This window comes from Bidens hawaiensis, unplaced genomic scaffold, assembly GCF_021521415.1.
Source record: "Bidens hawaiensis isolate Kalapana, Puna unplaced genomic scaffold, B.hawaiensis_p1.1 tig00002825_1, whole genome shotgun sequence".
Lineage (NCBI taxonomy): Eukaryota > Viridiplantae > Streptophyta > Magnoliopsida > Asterales > Asteraceae > Bidens > Bidens hawaiensis.
In genome coordinates, this window is record NW_027491152.1 from 1,119,579 (window position 1) to 1,139,260 (window position 19,682).

The following is a 19,682-nucleotide window of genomic DNA, read 5'->3' on the forward strand; positions in this document are numbered from 1 at the left end:
GACCCGGCTCCCAAACTCGTCCAAGGAGCAGTTCCTCCTTGAACCAATGGCCCATTGCTTAAGGGCTTCAACCCCCTTAGAACTAATGAGATCAATAAATACTTGGAATCATAATAACACTAACAAACGTAAACTCCGTAACTCCTATAATATGTATACCAAGATCTACTTTGGCCAACAAGTCAATCTAATTACATATAAATGATATTGATGACACTAAAATCATCTTATAGTCATTCTGATGGTGACATGTTGGAACCGCAAGACCTAACCAAGACAATGGTGGGAACCGGTACCTTTTGAGGCTTTGCGCCTAGTGCCAAGCACGACATACCCCAAGGCCCAAACCAAGTGTGGCCCAACCGGTTGCTCTTTACAGCATTTCACTACCTTGCTTCAAAAATATACCGCTGCTTGTTCCTATATATTCTAACATACCAATAGACCCAAACAAGAGTGAAAATAAAGTAGTTGACTTCAACCAACAGTTGCTATACACAAACCCACCCTTCTGGTCAAACGGACCCGTTGACCTTTTACTTGGCTAACCGGCTACTTGGATACACTGCGTTTCTAGTCATTTCAGCCTCAACTTCACCGAGCCTGGTCCTCTCGAGGCGCGCTCTCCTAGCAGCTTGTTGGATGTGACGGTCATGATCCTTAAGCATCTGGTCAACATTTGACGAAACCAGTGGACCCGAGAATTGAATCTTGTTTCCCTTGTATCCTTCACCATCCTAATAGCAAACAAATAAAAACACAACAAATGTTTATAAACGGTTTGTAGGTCGATAACCACTAACCAAAAATAGCTAATAACTCCGCCTGAATTTGAGTGACACTTACCATATTTGTTTCCTTCATACTAGCTCTCCCGCTTCCAACCCTGCATGGAGGACCGCCCATGTTCTGAGAAAGATTAAGATATTTTGTCGGTTGGGCAGTGGCAGTGGCTTTACTTCTGGTGGAAGTTACACCGCCAGCACCTGCCGCCAATGGCCCCGAATAAGAACCCCTCATTGGTGGAGAACGTTTCCCACCATCATTTGGACCCTTATAGATTGCAGGTTTCTCTGTCGGTACCAAAGTTGACCTGGTCAACTCAGCATTAGCATTTTGAGCTGGCACTGCACCAGTTTCCTTATCAAGCTCTTGATCGTTCATTCTTGCTGCCCTTTGTCTACAAGTATCATTCAACTCGATTAACCAAAATGTATTACTAAAATGTCAAATAAACGCATATACCTTTTAGCTTCTTCTTCTCTCATTTTTGCATCAATTTCTTTACTGGGGGGATATTTTGGCAAACTTGATGGATCACAAGCATGAGGTTGAGTTGTAAAGAACTGTTGAAGGAGTACAAAATGCCACTTAAATAAAAAAACTCTACACGTTATTCAATATTGATAAGACGAGAATTACCTCACTCTTCAAAGCAAGTGCAGCAGTCCCTCTTTCTTCAGGATCTATTGCAAGTAAAGTCTGCATAAGGCCAATAGCAGCCGGAGGAAAATCTTTAAACGCTTCTAAAATTCGTCTTTCATAAGGCTGTGCCTGTTTAAATGCGGTCGAGTGAGGTAACTTTGACTTTGACCAGTAACTGTCAGATGGTGAACCGCAAAGCTTAAAAATTCTATGCAGTTGCTCAACCTACAAGATACAGTTGAATATTTAATCTTCATGATCATATCATAATATAATATAATAATAATTTAATATTTGATAGTACCTCAGTTCGGCCGGGCATGATAGGCTTGCCAGCATATAACTCTCCCAGAATACATCCCGCGCTCCATAAGTCAACACCAACTCCATAATGAGTTTCTCCAAGCAGTAACTCGGGTGGTCGGTACCACAGAGTCACAACCCGGCTGGTCAGCGGCACAGTTTGACTTTGTTTATAATAATTTGCCAACCCAAAGTCAGCAATTTTTAAAATTCCATTATTGTCAATCAACAGATTTGACCCCTTTATGTCACGGTGCAAGACACCATGGCTATGACAATGATCAAGTCCATTTAGTAGCTGTTTCATGTAACATTTGACCTGCAATTTAATAAAATAAAAGATCAATATATATTCAAAAGAATGATCAATATGAGTATGTAATAAACTACTAGTACCTGTGGTTCTGTGAACTTGACACCGGGAAGTGTTACAAGTCCAGTTAAATCATGTTCCATATACTCAAAAACAAGATATAAACTACATGAAGTTCTTGAAGTGATTAATCCTTCAAGTTTAATAATATTAGGATGATCGAGCCTTCGCAAGATAAGAATCTCCCTCGCCATAAACACGACACTCTCCAAATCTTTATTATCAAATCGCACCCGCTTCAAAGCAACAAACTTGTTGCTTATTAGATCACGAGCTTTGTATACGCTGCTATACGTTCCTTGACCAATCTGCGACAACTAGAAGCTATAAACATTGCCATCAAACAAGTATATCTTCGATGAAACACCATGCACATACCTTATCCAATTTCTCAAATGTATCTGCTTTACGTGGCAACCATCCGTTGATGGCTTCAGCTGCCACCTCAGCAAGCCAAGAAGGCCAGCCTGCAACTACCTGTTCACCTACTACTGCTTTTGGAATTGTCCTAATACTATCAAAATGATCATCGCGCACGCGCCGAGAAGAATTCAGTCTTTTGTCAATCGACCCCGTTCTAACTTCAGCTCGGTTTTTCACGAGAAAACTTTCCGCCCTTCGGGAGTGCGATACTCGTGATTCTGACGAAAGTTTACTTGACCTCCTGTCCCAGGGGCTCCCGCCAGACGGCTTGACACAGATCCCGCCATCCTGCTTTCTTTGTCTTAGTTCTTATCTTACAGCAGAGCTGAAAGATTATTACTATAATTGAACAACAAACTATAAACTAAAAATAAACACTTATTCCTAACTCAGATGGCTAATAATTCAGTTGTATCTGTTCAATTAGAATATGAAGTAATAATAATAATAAGCAGAAAAAAGGATGGTTTTGAAAATGAATTGAAGGAATTAATAATAATAATAATAATAATAATAATACCCTTAAGCTGATTGTAGTGAAACACCAAACAAAATTAGGGTTTGGGCGGCAGAAGCAAATAACGGACGTCAGCCGGCGGGGCTCAGTCAAACAAACAAACTGTATTGTATTCAATTCAATTGGACCAATTACGGGTTTGAATTGGATGATCCGAAAAACAGAGAGATGATTAATATTATTATTATTAAAGAAACGTAAATAAAACCCTAGAATAGAAAAGAACAGAAAAGAGTGTGTTAATGGTGGCAGTGAGTGTTTGTGTCTGGAATCAATTATGGCTGTTTTTTTCTTTTTGTTTAGGAAATCAAGATACTTTCTTGGCATGCCAATGAATCTACTCTGCTTACTACAACATTTATTTATTTATTTATTTTAAAACAAAATTCAACCATTGTTGTTGGTGGATATTCTTTTAAAAATATTATTATTGTTATTATTTTGTTTAATTAGTGAGATATTGAAACACTCTCATGTTCAATTAAATAATATTTTTTATACCTTTATTATTACAGTTTTATCTCTCATCTACTCACAACCAATCCAACAAATATTAAAAAATAAATAGGGGCAAACAATGTTCCCCAAATGTTTCCCCAAATTTACAAAAAAATCAATACATTTCTCTCTCCATCCTATAATTTACACTCACAATCACTCACAACCTCACCCCATTAGTTACACACTCCCCACACATAATTACAGGGGATGGGATGTGAATGCTCTAAGGTGTGCATAAACATATGCCATAACAATTAAGTCTTCTTAACGATTTCATTTACAACTTACCTCTCAATCTTGAATACGTTAGAGATAAAGTTTGACCGGTTTCAAAAAACATGTTAAATGATTAACAAGTTACCTCTAAATTAATTTAGACATATTAAAGATACATTACAAGATTGTTAAACAACCCCTAATCTTGTTTCAAAACTATTATTATTGTAGTTGTGACTTGAATAGAATAATTTTGAAATTAAGTTACTTTTATACTTCATAATTACTCTATGAATCGGGTTAATATTAAATAGAATAATAAGCAAATATTAATTAATTTTTGTAATTGTTTTTTTAGTCAGTTAGTTTTGACATTAATAAAAGTTTTCAAATCAGTTGAATAATATTAGAATTTTAGCACTTTTAATTTAGCAAGATTTTTAGTTAGAAAATCCACGATGCAAGGTGAACCTTATTATGTGTCATTTTTATTTACCTAATGTTACATAAGCTAACCAACATCAAAACTTCTCATTTGCAAGAGACCATTATCATGTGGATCTCACATCTTCCTTCACAAAACACCTTTTTCTTCTTCTAGCTAAGACCTAGCGTAGTGGAGAGTTATGGCCGGCGTTATAGGCTAAAACGCCGGGGGAACCCCCCCCCCCCCCCACGCGACGTTATGGCTTATGTTTTTTTGGGGGGCGTTTTACACAAAACGCTTGGAAAGGGAGAATAATTAAAATATATATATTTTTTAAACACAACGGTCATATGACCGTTATTATATAAAAAAAATCTATATATTAAACCAATTCAATCCCAATCAAAACTCATCAAATTTATAAAATATCTCTTTCAACTCTGTATTTCTTTACACAAACTTCACTATAAATGGATCCTCCATCTATATATAATCGGTTTTTCGGGCCCGACCAACAAGCCGAAGAGGCGGCGGAGGAAGAGGCGGTTACGTGTGCGATTGTGTTCGCGACATCTTATATGAGTTCCGTTACGAGTGCGATTAGCTCTCCACCACCCTCCCCCCCCCCCCCCCCCCCGTTACAAAAAGAGCATATATCGAGCGAGATCGTACCGAAGCCAACAACCGGTTGATGGCGGATTACTTCTGCGACTCGCCGAGATACAAGAACCCGAAGACCTTTAGGCGTCGTTTTCGGATGTCTAAAAATTTATTTATGTGCATCACCAATGATTTGGAGCGTGAGCTTGATTACTTTAAGCAAAAGCCGGACGGTAGAGGGACGCTAGGATTCACGGCTATTCAGAAGGTTACGTCAGCCGTACGCGTGCTCGCCTACGGAAACATGGACGACATCAACGACGAGTATTATAGAATGGCCGATAAAACAACTCGGGACACCTTGAAGTATTTTTGTTACTGTACGTTTTGTTTTTTTTTAAATAATTATATCACTTGTTTACATTAATCAATTATTTTATAAAAGTTGTGTAATATATATGAATATTGAAACTATATGGCCCACATTATCTGAGAGAGCCCAACTGGAACGATCTATAACGTCTTTACGAGGCACATACAAGGGTGCATGGTTTCCCCGGCATGATAGGGAGTGTAGATTGCATGCATTGGGAATGAGCTAATTGTCCAACTGCATGGCAAGGTCAATACATACGAGGTGACCAAAAGGAACCAACGGTCAGCCTTCAAGCGATTGCTTCATACGACCTTTGGATTTGGTCGGCATTCTTTGATATTCCCGGTTGCAACAATGACATAACCGTCTTAGAGCAGTCTCCTGTGATGGAGAGTTACATATCTGAGACCGTTCCCGTCGCTTCGTTTTGGGCTAACGATAACTTCTACCATCATATGTACTATCTGGGTGATGGAATATATCCAGAGTATGCGATAATCGTTAAAACATTCAGAGACCCAATGGATGAAAAACGACATTATTTTAAGAAAGTGCAAGAGTCTGCGAGAAAGGATATCAAGAGGTGTTTTGGTGTTCTTCAACAACGATGGCATTTTGTTAAAAATCCTTGTCGTATATGGTCTTTAGAAAGAATGAAATGTGCTATGTATGCGTGTATCATAATGCATAACATGATCATCGAGCACGAGGGAAGAGCAATATGTCCAACTTTCATACCGGACCCGAATCCACACGAACTCCAGCAAGCATGGAGCAAAGACTCGAAAACTCGGATTTCGTGCGGTCAAAAGAGATACATAACGCACTAAAGGGAGATTTGGTCGTACATCTTTGGATGAATCAGCATTTGCCTGGTGAAAACGAGAATCAAAACGAGGGCAACAATGAAGACGATGATGAAGACGACGACGACGACGAGGACAAGGACGATGAAGACGAAGAGGGGGAATACGACGAGGGCGAAGACGACAATGACGATGAGTAGTTTTTTTTATTTTAATGTAATATTTATTTTATAAAATATTATTGTTATTTGATTATTTTTTAATAAAAAAATTAAAAAAAAAAAAACAAAAAGTGTTCAAGTGACTGAGCGCCACGTGACGCATATTGATTGGGGGTAAGGCTTTATGACTACACCCTGTTTTTGTAAAAAGCCATAACTCTGACTGGACGCCACGTGACGCATAATGCCTGAAGGTAAGGCTTTATGACTACTCATGGTCTAAGACTGTCCGCATCAGTTTGGTGCAATTTTTTACACAAACAGCCTAGTCAGCATGCCACATCAGCTTTTCATTCATTCTTTTCACAAACACTTTTACCTACAACACTAACATATTTATTCATTCCACAAACCTCATATTTTTCACATCACCAACATTAGGGACCCACCAACCACCATTCTTCACCATCCTTGGTGAAGGATGCTCAAGGATGGATGCCCTCCACCTCAATCTTCACAATAGTTGTCTTTTCCATCCTTCTCACAAATATCCTCCACATGCGCCATGTATGACCATGATGTTGAAGGTCTAAGGCCCTTTTCCACTCTCTCTCATCCATGTCATAAGTCACATCATCAAAGGCAACTAAGTACTCTTTTTTAACATTGCATTAGAGATGGTCTTAGTTTAGTGAATTAAATAATGTAGAAACTTGATTACTATGAGCTATTGTCGCGCTATGTTTAAATAATAAAAGCTATAATTAGGACGATAGTTATCAATCTTAAATTCTTAATAAAAGCTATAAATATATATATATATATATATATATATATATATATTTGTAAAAAAACTAAAAAAATTATAATTATCTACTCATTAAAAATTGAGTAACTAAATTTGGTAAGATTTTGACAGCAATTGATCTATTTCTTAATATCTGCCTTGGTTTAAATAAATAATATTATTAATTAAAAATTCTACAGTTGGTCATGAAAAACAAATTGAGTGGTTCGAGCGGGGCCAAAGTGGTTCGTCCAACTTCTATTTCAAACTAATTTAACAACGTTTGATCATCTACTTCGAGTTGAATATACAATTAAATAGATTTTAGATACTTTGAATAAAGTTATTAAAAGGTAATCTAACAAGAGTTTGAAATGAAAAGGTGTTACATTGTTACGAACCTCGTACGTTAATCAAATGGTCCAAGAAAATAAAAAGAATCCAGATTAGAAACTAGAGATTTTTGGAAGAGACTTTGGTTAATCAAACCATAATATTTTCATTCATAATTCATATGAAAATTACATAGTCTTTTATAAGCATACAAAGAAACTACCAAATTATCCACTAAGCCATTATACCCATGATCTCCTAAACATAATAAACAAACTACTAAACTAACTAACTAAACTAGTGGAAGAGTAAAACGTGGGAAGGCACATATCATACATAACATAAGTAAGCAAAGTGTTATTGTGTTAAGATAATTGCAATAAGACATCTAACAAAGTATCTTATATTCATTCATTGGATTTGGATTGATAGTGGAACCACGTTGAATATAAAAGTTAGCCATTCATTATACAACTTGAAATCTTTTTTGTAACCTTAAAAGTTGATCTCCCCAACTGTAATTCAACATCAGTCAGTAATAACTACAAGGCATACAAACAAGAAAGTAGTGGGGTTGTAAAGTTGGTTAACAAGAGAAGAAATGAAGACCCAAATGGACTTTAAAACTGCCCCACTAAAATCAATTTATCATAATTTTTTTTACGACGATAGTTCATGCTTTCTAATTTTAATCCTAAAACTATTTTGGTGGCCTAAAGCATATGAAAAATTTTTGGGCCCTTGCCCCTTACCTTTACCGAGAGTTAGAGATATGAAATTAGGGATGAGCTCGGTACCGGTATAATCGGTAACAAATCGGTAAATGCCGAAATGTTCCCAATTTTCTTAAAAACTTGGTAGCGGTAACGAAACGCTCATTTCCGTACCGGTTTGGTATTAGTACTAGTAGCATTTACTCATCCCTAGATGAAATTATAAAACTTATAATTTTTATTTTTAAAATTTACCGATCGATTGTCGTGTTTCGTATATAAAAATTCAAAATTGGAGTTTGATTTATGTATAATTCAAATCAAAGGAATCTACATACCTACATACTTCGTATATTTTAAATCTACCAAGCAACATGTTCCGTATACATATAATAAAGTTTAGAACTTTTAATTTGAAAGTTGAATGGGATCTATATATAATACAGGTTCAAGGATACATACTAGAAAAAGATTAGAAACTAAATAATTAGAACTAAAAGATACCATATGAAACAAAGTGAAAAGAAAAAAAAAGAAATATTGATCTTGAGGGTATCGAACTTGCGTGATAACATTTTGTAAATAACATGGGCTTTAACCACCAAGCCAATATAGATGACTGTTTTTCTATTTTGGTTATATCTTATTAATACATTTCTATATGTAAATACCAAAACGTTTAATTGGAGACCTTAACTTTTTGGAGGTCTAAAGCCCTAATTTACTTAGTTTTACCGTAAGGCCGGCTCTGCCTAAATTATATATTTTTTTACAACAGGACCTAAAATCACATTATAAAAAGTAAACCTTATCCAACACCTTCACACGTTTATATTGTCTTGGTAAAGGCCCTTTGATTTGTATGGCTTTTAATATTTGGGTATAAAATTCGTAAGATGCTTGGTAAACATATCAAACTCATAAGCACTGGATTTATGTGATTTGACAACAAATTTGGTAAACTCTATTGAGGTTGTTTCTTGTATTCATTTGTTACTAGATATTTTCCACTGTCTTTGTACCAACATAGGATACTAAAAATAATCATCAAAGGTGTTTGATCCAGCAATACGAATGTTAATAGACTTATATTTACTACTAGGTTAGAGCCCGTGTAATACACGGGGTAGTATTAAAATAAAAAAAATAAAAGCAAATAATATTATAATATAAATATTAAAAAATGATTAGCATCTTTGTATACTACATGAGCTGAACAATCAAAACGAATGTGTGTTTGTATAATTGAATAACAAATTCATCATTTACTTTTGTCACTAAAGTAATGACATTCTATATTGAAAAACATTGATATCAGGTTGAAACGTCTACAAATGTTTCATAAATCAATACAATAGTAAACTAATAATATTTATATTCTTAAATTAGTATTATTAAAGTGTAAAACTTGCAAATAACTAACACACCTGAATACAATTTTAGTATATCTTCTATGTAATCCTTTGTTCAAGTTTCTTCCATGCTTTCTAACAACATGCATGATGTTGTAATACATATAATTACAAACCATTAGCAACCACGAATACTAAACGCACTAATATTATGGGGAAAAAAATATCCACGTCTGAATTAGCTAACATCGTTATGGCTTTTAAATCACCTCGGAAATCAGAAGTCGAACACTCCACCATTATCTTCTGCTTGCTTTTATGTAGTACATGTTCTTTAATTATCTTCATTGCTTTAATAGCTTCAATAATAATCGTTCCTTCAAAACGACAAATCAGGAAAAATGGAAAGTTAGTAAATGATGTTTTATACATATATATATGATGGTTGGTTAATTTGTATATAGTTTAGTTCGTTTATTTCTTAGTTTTAATCGTTTATTGTAGGAAGTTCGATACTTCATACGTGTTTATTGTATTTCAGGTCACAGGTGTTAAAGTACTCAATTTGGACCTGTTGAGGCACGAGATGAAGACCCGGGACGTCCAGCATGCAAAACGAGAAATATTTAAAAAGATTGCTGGTGACATAGCCCATCGTGATACGCGTATCGCGATGGCGTATCGCGATGGGTGGTTTAATAAAGTTTGACTTCTGGTCCATCGCGATACAGTGAAGACCCCATCGCGTATCGCGATGGGGTGTGCAGACGGGAGATTAGGGTTTTAAAATTATTTTTCATCAAACTCGAACTTAACTTCGTTTTGAACACAAGAGACGATTTCCAGAGCTTGGAGAAGGTGATTCCATCATTCTAGTTCGTACCGAAACCACATACATGTTCCATTTCATCATTCTTGACGATTCCATGATGTCGAGGCACGGCTAATGTCTCCGATTTGTTCCCGGGATGTAGAGTTTGTATTTATTTCAGTTTTGATTGTAACCAAGAACATAATATTTGTAATTGTCCTTGATTGATCTATGAGTATTGATATTTAGTATTGCTGTGCATTCAATCGGTTTAGGTTTACGTTGATCAGAACGATTAGTTTGTCAGTTGCTATAGTAATTGCTCATAGGGTTGTTTGATTAAGTTTGAATAAAATGAAGCACACAATTGCTCTTAGTTGAGTCGCACTGGCAGGGACCGTTTGATAACCAGTGCCGTGTGTTAGCGATTATTGGTGCCTAAGGTTTAACTTATTAATCAGTCTTTAGTCAGTCTATGATAATTAATCTGTTAGGTTGCATGAGAAACTGTTTATTTACATTCTTGAAACCCGGGGATGAGTCTTCTTTGTTAATTGCTTGAATTCGTTAATCTGCTTAATCATTATTATAACCAACTTATTTGCTTGTGTGATCAGCGCTAAAAACCATTTACTTCATAATATTAAATCTTGTTTACACAATTTGCATTGACCACATACTCCTTCTGTTCGACACCCTACTTACCCTAGCTTGCATAGGTGATTAGGAACTATAAGTGTTTTTGACTAGATAGCGACTGTCTAGCATCAATATATTGCATAGATAAACAATGAAAAGGTACATTACAAGTATACAACTCACTTTTACATGCCTAAAAATATAATTTTATATATTTAAATTACCCAAAATACCCTTTATTATAGCAGTGACTTCTATTAATGTAAAAAAAGGGGTAAAAGTAAAACTTTATCAAGGTTTGTTCAAGAAAAATGGGAAACCAATAAAAAACAGAAAAGAAAATAGTGTGTCACTCAACCCGATCCGTTGTGCAGTATTTTCAAAATTCGAAGGAAATTGAGAAAGGTGTTGACGAATCAGTCAACCCGACCAGTTTGTAAGTACTTAAGCTAGCAGTAATAAAAAGAAAAACATTAGGAGGCCACTCACAACATATATGCAAATATAATTACGATTATTGACTTATTCAATTATTATAAAAAAATATTTGACAATACTTTTTTTCTCTATATGAAAAAGTATTTGAGCACTTAAATGAAAATAATGATTTGAATCATACATTAATATTTGTTTTTTAAGAAAAAAAATTATGTATTTCAAGAAGTAATCGTTTTAAATTTAAATTTTGCAGGTCGGGTTGAGTTAGATCGACTGTGAACCCTTTCCCAAATTTTGACACATTTCAACTATTGCTAATTTTCTAACTTTTACAATTTTTGGGTTGAGCCATGTGACACTTTGAAGACATTTGGTTAAATATAAAAGAGAAATTTGTGAAAATCTACTCTTTTATTATATAGGTAGAGAGTTTGAAAATAAATAAAATTAATAAAAAATTAGAAAAATGCCATGTGACACTTTAAAGACATTTGGTTAAATATAAAAGAGGAATTGGTGGAAATCCACTCTTTTATTATATAGGTAGAGATTTTGAAAGAAATAAAGTTAATGAAATGAAAAATTAGAAAATGTCATGTGACACTTTGAAGACATTTGGTTAAATATAAAAGAGAAATTGGTGGAAATCCATTCTTTTATTATATAAGTATATATTTTAAAAATGGTAACTATTATTTTACTAATTATAAATTTGTTAAAAATGGTGAGGTTTAATGTAAGAGTGACAAGTGACAAAACTTGTAGTTTTTTATTATAGAGTATAGATAGATATATCTCTTACCTTGTAATTAACATTTTTAGTTGAGATAGATATGTATCTAGTAAGAGAAGTTTGGTATATATGTTTTTGTTTGATGCTGCTTTTCATCAACACTATCTCAAGAGCTCTCTAAGCAGTTCATACACACACTTAGCTACTTTGTAACCTTTGATCATAAACTCCACCATTGTAACCTGATTTTTACATTAATAAAGTGGTGATATACGATTTGTCATCACTCGGGGTTTTTGTGGCGGTGATCCGAACAAGATCAAGGGCTTTTCCTCGTAACAAATCCTTGTGTTTGTGTTTGCAATCTTTACATAATCGATATTATCATCATAGCACTAAACCTCACCTTACAAATTTGGTTATTTGATCTTTAAACGATTTTTAACCAAAACAATTTGGCGCCCACCGTGGAGCAATTGGTGCTATAATCCAGATTATTCCCTATCAATATTCATCCTTTCATACCCATATCACTCTCAATGGTCTCTCAACAATCTTTTGCTTCATACACTATGCCTTCATCAGTTTCTCACCCACAAAGAACCTTGCCACCGATGCCTCCCCCGCTAGCAACAGCTCCAAGGACCACCGCGGCTGGAAACAAGACACAAATTTCAGTGTTCCAAAGCTCAAGAACCACTGCTGCCACTTCGGTAGTTAACTCTAACAATGATGTTTCTGCTATGTTTTTACATGTTAAAGCTTACATGGAGCATCAGAACAAGACTAACCAGAGGATCCTTTGGAAGATAGAAGATCTCAAAAGGACCAAGAGGCCAGAAGAGGATCAGACTCCTCTAATGCCGAGGATGTTGGATTTTACCACTCCCAGATCCTTGGCTCAACATGCGCAAGGATTATCTATCCTTCAACCGGGATCCGTGAGTCAGCAAACTCAGAGATCCTCAGTTTTTCAACAAGTATCATCTATCCTTAATCCAGGGTTCATGGATCTACAAACTCAAGGATACTCTCTCCTCCAACAAGGATCATCAATCCTTCAGCCAAGATCCTCCGGATTGTATCATCAGGGATCCTTCAACTCCCAGCATCAAGGATCCTTCCTCCAGAATCAAGGATCCTCCAGAATTCAACACCGGGGGTCTTCGGAGGTCCATGAAGGAGATATTATCCCCATGCAAACCATTGCCTCTGGTGGACCAACTCCCATAGCAGACGCTTCTTACCTCAGCTATTCTTCTGGGATGCTAACATTCACACAACAGAGAGGTAACTCATATAATCCTATATCCTTAGATGCTAATCTTGGTTCCATGCAGGATGCATGTATCAACCAGGCTATGGCTAAGGAATTACAGAAGCTTAAGGATATGATATCCAGTGTACCAGGGTTGGTCCGTCCAATCCCTGAAATACCTGAAGGGAGCCACAAGTTATCCAGATTCGCTCCACCAATATGTGATGCGGAGATCCCAAAACGCTTTCAAACCCCCAACATGAAAGTGTATGATGGAACAACTGATCCGGAAGAGCATGTGACTCAATATAGGGAAAGGATGGAGATCAATCCAATTCTTGAGAGACTCAATGAAGCTTGTCTATGCAAGGGTTTCAGATCCACACTAACATGATTTGCACTCAAATGGCTACTAAGTCGTCCTCCCTTTTCTGTTACTTCTTTTTCACATTTAGTTAACTTGTTCAACAACCAATTTTCTTGCAGTAGGAAATTTGAAAAGTTAACTAGTGACTTATATAGAGTTGTCCAACCTAATGATGAATCCATTAGGTATTTTGTTACGAGGTTTGGTAGGGAGGCCCTAGAAATCCCTAATCTTGATATAGCTACGGCTGTGGAAGCATTCAAGATGGGACTAAATAGGGGCTCCCCCTTTTATGACGATCTTGTGATGACTCCTTGTAGGACTTTAGATGAATTAAGGAACAAGGCACTTAGATTCATACGGCTGGAGGATGACAAAAGGATTCAAGAATGGTTAGGGGCTCAAACGAAGCAAGAATCTTCTGACAAGAAACAAGGATCCTCGTTCAGAAACAACAACTCGAAGCCTTACTCCAAATTCAACAATCAAACGTCCGGGCTGTTGAAGAAGGAGACGATGATGAAGATTACCCAAGCATCCCAGAGTATTGCTTCTCTATGGATACTCATGGCTTGATTTGTGCCATGAAGGATCTAGGAGAGAAAGCAAGGTGGCCTCAAAAGAACGAGAAGTCAACGACCTTCAGAGACAAATCCAAATGGTGTGCATTCCATGAGGATTTTGGCCATACGACGGATGACTGCATTAGTTAAAGGAGAGAAATTGGATACCTCCTAAGCAAGGGCCATTTTAAGGAACTATTGGGGAGAAAAAAGTCAAGGATCCAGGATCCTGAAGAGGTCCCTCAAAAAATGACTCCGCCCCCACCAGATGCATAAGTGATCAACTTCATCTCCGGTGGCTCAGATATATGCGACACGTCTTTCTCTTCGGCAAAAAGGCACGCCAAAGAAACCAAGTTGGAGAATGGGGAACGACCGGTCATATCCACCAATTTGACGACTTACAAAAGAATATTCTTTGATGAAGAAGATAAATCAAGCATCTAGGATCCTCACCACGACAGTTTGATTGTAACTCTGTTTATTGCTAACCATTATGTGCGCAAGATCCTAGTCGATGATGGAAGCTCGGTCAACATCATCCGACATGATGTACTCTAGAAAATGAATATCCCAGACTCGGAGATCATCCCGAGGACGTCGGTGCTAGTTGGTTTCAGTGGCGAAACCAAGAAAACATTGGGGGACATCAAACTCCCAATATACATTAAAGGGTTAAACTCTTATAAAAATTGTTATTGATAACCTATCTTGTTGCAATCTTATTCTAGGCAGGCCTTGGCTACATGGAATGAAGGCTGTAGCCTCTACTTACCATCAGTGCATTAAACTACTGACTCCTTGGGGAGTGGTAAGGATAGATGGTGACCAAGTAGAAGCCAATAACTATTACTCTTCGTCCATGAAACCAACAGCTAAACAGACGATAGCATAGCAACCATAGCAGCATCCTAGGAACATGTTGGAGGCTCGAGAGCGAGATATAAAAGAAGTATCCTTAGATCCCGAGGATCCAGACGTGAAGGTTTTCCTAGGATCCGGTATCCTGAGCAAGATCGAGGAGGATATAGTATCCTTCCTAAAGCGAAGAAAATCCACATTTGCCTTCAGACATTCAGACATGACTGGTATTTCTAAGGAGGTAATTACTCATAAGTTAGGCCTTGATCATTCTATTAAACCCGCTCATCAGAAGCGAAGGAAATTCGCTCTTGAGAGGAACACGATCATACAAGAAGAAGTTGAAAAACTTCTTAAGGCCGGTATGATCAGAGAGGTTAAGTATCCTCGATGGTTGGCTAATGTGGTTTTTGTTTCTAAAAAGAATGGAAATTGGAGGGTGTGTGTCGATTTCACCGATTTAAACAAGGCATGCCCCTAGGATCCTTTCCCATTACCACATATAGACTCCATGATGGATGCAACGGCAGGACATGAGATGCTTACCTTTGTGGATGCTTCCTCTGGATTTCAAAAAATTCAGATGGAACCATCTGACCAGGAGGATACAACATTCATGACTCCTACCGACATATACTGTTATATTGCTATGCCATTTGGACTAAGAAATGCGGGGGCAACATATCAAAGATTGGTCAACATGATGTTCAAGGACCAGTTAGGCAAGACCATGGAAGTCTACATAGATGACATGGTGGTAAAGTCAAAGAGGGCAAAGGATCACCTCAAAGATCTTGAAGAAGCATTCAATATCTTGGATCAGTACAACATGAAGCTGAACCCGTCAAAATTTCATTTTGGTGTTAAGGCTGGGAAATTTCTTGGATACATGGTGACCAAAAAGGGAATAGAAGCGAGCCCTGAGTAGATAGAGGCCATCATCAGTTTGAAGTCTCCTGGGAATGCTAAGGATGTCCAAAGACTGACGAGAAGAATACTCAACAGATTCATTTCCAGATCCTCAGAGAAGTGAAAAGACTTTTATGATATCTTGAGGTAGAATAAAAATTTTGAATGGACTCAAAGGCATGAGGATGCACTAAAGGCCCTTAAGGATTATCTATCCTCAGTGCCTGCTTTGATGAAGCCAATTGATGGTGAGCCACTGTCTCTATACTTAGCCGTATCATGTAATGCAGTCAGTGCTGTTCTGGCCAAGGATCATGAAGGACAACAACACCCGGTATATTATGTAAGTAAAAGCCTCTTAGATGCAGAGGTATGGTATTCTCACCTAGAAAAATTAATTCTTGCTTTGATTATGGCCTCAACCAAGTTGAGACACTATTTTGAGAACTAATTATTTTGTTAAGAATATGCCTAGAAAACCAGAATTGTCAGGAAGGATGACCAAGTGGGTTGTGAAACTGAGTGCATATGATATTCAGTATGAGCCTAGAACAACAATTAAGTCACAAGCGCTTGCAGAGTTTGTGGCTGATATTAGTAGTGATATACAGAAGGAAGCTGATGGAGCATCCAACGTATGAGGAACAGGATTAGGTATCCTACTGAAATTGCCACAGGGGGACATAATACCCCAGTCCATTGCATGTGCATTTCAAACCACCAACAATGAGGCAAAATAGAAAGCACTTATCGCATGTTTACTCTTAGCCAAACAAATGAGGATCAGGTATCTTCAAGTTATAGATTCTTTACTTATAACTAACCACTTTAACGGCTCTTATACCGTGAAAGGTGAGAATATGATCAAGTATTTAGATATTGTGAAGGAATTAGCAAAATCCTTCGAGGTGTTTAGTATCATACAGGTACCAAGAGAAGAAAATGCTGGGGAATATGCCTTAGCAAACTTAGCATCATCATTGAAGATCTCAGATGATGTAAATATTCCTATCATTCATATATTGTCTCTGGCAATTTGAGAACAAGAAGCTATGGAGGTAACAGTGGATTGCACAGAAGAGCAAAAGGATCCTTCATCCTCTCGAAAATCAGGATCTTGGATCCTTCCAATTAAAAAATTCCTCCAATATGGAGAAATTTCTATAGGAAAAAATCCTAAAACTTTCAGATTCAAGGTATCACAATTCATTATTTTATATGATATTGCATATAGAAAATCTCTTGCAGGTCCATATTTGAGATGCATTGAGAATCCTGAAATACAAGAGGTTCTCCAAGACTTACACAAAGGTGATTGCGGCAACCACACAGGGGGAAGAGCATTATTCTCCATGATATTTAGGACTGGATACTTCTGTCCAACAATGAAGAAGGATGCAATGGAATACTCAAAGAAGTGTGATGCTTGCCAAAGACATGGAAACATCCTTCACCAGCCAGCAGAACCGATGTATCCTATATCCTCTTCATGGCCCTTTATGAAATGGGGAATGGATATTGTTGGTAAGCTACCAAAGGCACTAGGCGGAAAGGTCTTTATGCTTGCTATGACAGACTACTTCTCTAAATGGATTGAGGCAGAAGAATTCGTGCAAGTCCTAGAAAGGGAAGTTATATCCTTCATTAAAATATAACTAGATTTGGTATCCCATCTGAAATTATTTGTGATAATGGATCCCAGTTTATTGGGAAAAGAACTACTAACTTTTGTGACAGTTGGGGCATCAAGATGATTACTTCCACACCTGTTCACCCTCAAGCAAATGGTCAAGCAGAATCAAGCAACAAGATCATCATCAACAACTTAAAGAAGAAACTAGGATCCAAGAAAGGCAAGTGGGCTGAGGAACTTTCATATGTTCTTTGGGCTGATAGAACAACACCAAAAAATGCAACAGGCCAAACACCCTTCTCATTGGTGTTCGAATTAGAAGCAGTAATTCCTATAGAGATGGTGGTTCCTACAGCTAGAACAAGCATCCATAATCCTGAAGCCAACAGAGAAATCCTGCTCGAAGATTTGGATACCGTTGAAGAGCTGATATATCTAGCCAAGATCAAGATGGCGACATATCAACAAAGGGTAGCTGGGGCATACAACAAGAGTATAGGATCAGAAGATTTCAAGAAGGAGATCTGGTCTTGAGGAATGCCTTCCAGAATACAACAAATTCGGCAGATGGAAAGCTAGCACCTAAGTGGGAAGGTCCTTATCTGATCGAGTCGGAGGCAGGAAAGGGGGCATATCATTTGCTCACCATGAAAGGCGACAGGTTACTGATGTATATAAAATTATACATCTTTTTAGCATCAAATAATCTCTAAAAACTGCAACTTCTATCAAATAACATAGCACAGAAGGCTACTTATCGTAATAAAATATAATTTCAGGTAAAACCAAGCCCCAAATGAAGAAACGATTGAAAAGACGAAGAAAAACGGAAGAAAACACAAGAAAAGGAAGAAATATGCCCCCATGCCTCAAGAAACACGCCACCATGCTTCTAAACACCAGAAAAGACAAAAATCTACAAGAAAAGACAAATCCTGGGAACAAAAGCACGGTACCGTGCCTCTTGACCACGGGGCCGTGGTCACCCTCAACAAAAAGACAAAACGAATTTAGCACATGTCAATAAAAGCGCGGGGCATGCCTACCTAAGCACGGGGCCGTGCTTCATGCTCCAGACTGCCTATAAATAGTGGCTCGTGTTGCATTGATCAAGTGTGGTTTGAAGAGAATTCTATACGGTTTTCACTTTTAAAAACACCCACTGACACTCATATTGAAGATCTTGTGAGGAGTTTGAAGGCTTGGAGGTCATCATCATCAACCATCATCATTAACCATCAACATCAACCATCATCATCATTAAGAAGGAATATTCATCCACATTTGGTTTGATTGTTCTAGTTTAATCATGTGTTTGTTATCATCATCCACTCTAATGTTCATAACCATGCTCATTATGAGCTAAACTCCATTTACCATCTAAAATCTATGAAGAAGCTTTTTTTTTTACTTAATGATTATATAAAACATGTGATTTAGTTTAGTAAAGGACATGGTTATCTTGCAATTATCTTTTGATGAGATATGTTTCACCATCTTAATTCAACAATTCAAAGTTGGTGATTGGCAATCATATTGACAATCATTCATGATCGATTCATGTTCTTGAAAGATAGAATACTTTGATAACTTATCGAAACATGGATCCTTATATTGTATTTAGAAATGATGAGATATAAGTTATGATCTATTTCTCTAGTTTTGGTAATTCTGAAATAACATCGTTAACATGATTTCTTGGGTTATCATGGTAGTTAAAGAAATCATATGTTAAAGAAATGTGCAATTATAACCTACTTAAATCAACCAAGGGGAGGTTGTGTGATGAACTATAACCTCCCAAAGTTTTTAGAATTGGTATTTGAGAAATCGAAGTCAATCCTAATCTTTCTACTTTTCTAAACTACTTGTCAACTCAAACTGACATTCTCGTGGTAGAATGACATTAGGAAAGGGTTGACTTTAAAAAGCGCATGCTACTTTCTTTTATATCATAGGATACGCTCACTTAGAAATGAGGGGCTGTCCTATCATATATTATTACGACAAGTTTATCACATGTTTATTTAATAATCATCAGGTCACAATGGAGTGGATTCTTGATCTTAGATGGTAACCTTCATATAATTGAACTACTTGTTTAGAATTACTCATATTGGTCACCTATATATTACATATAAGTATTTATATTTTATA

General features: G+C 36.8%; 1 protein-coding gene across 1 annotated transcript; it reads right to left on the reverse strand.

The window, feature by feature from the left end:
* Nucleotides 1–398: 398 nt before the first annotated feature.
* Nucleotides 399–3,882, reverse strand: LOC143621272 (putative serine/threonine-protein kinase At1g54610). The gene is made up of 8 exons (XM_077092750.1): nt 3,831–3,882; nt 2,480–2,832; nt 2,125–2,409; nt 1,730–2,047; nt 1,423–1,650; nt 1,246–1,346; nt 847–1,180; nt 399–737 (listed from the first exon to the last, which is right to left on the reverse strand). Exons 1-8 carry the CDS (start codon nt 3,880–3,882, stop codon nt 537–539), a joined length of 1,872 nt encoding a protein of 623 aa, XP_076948865.1. The 3' UTR covers nt 399–536.
* Nucleotides 3,883–19,682: the final 15,800 nt, after the last annotated feature.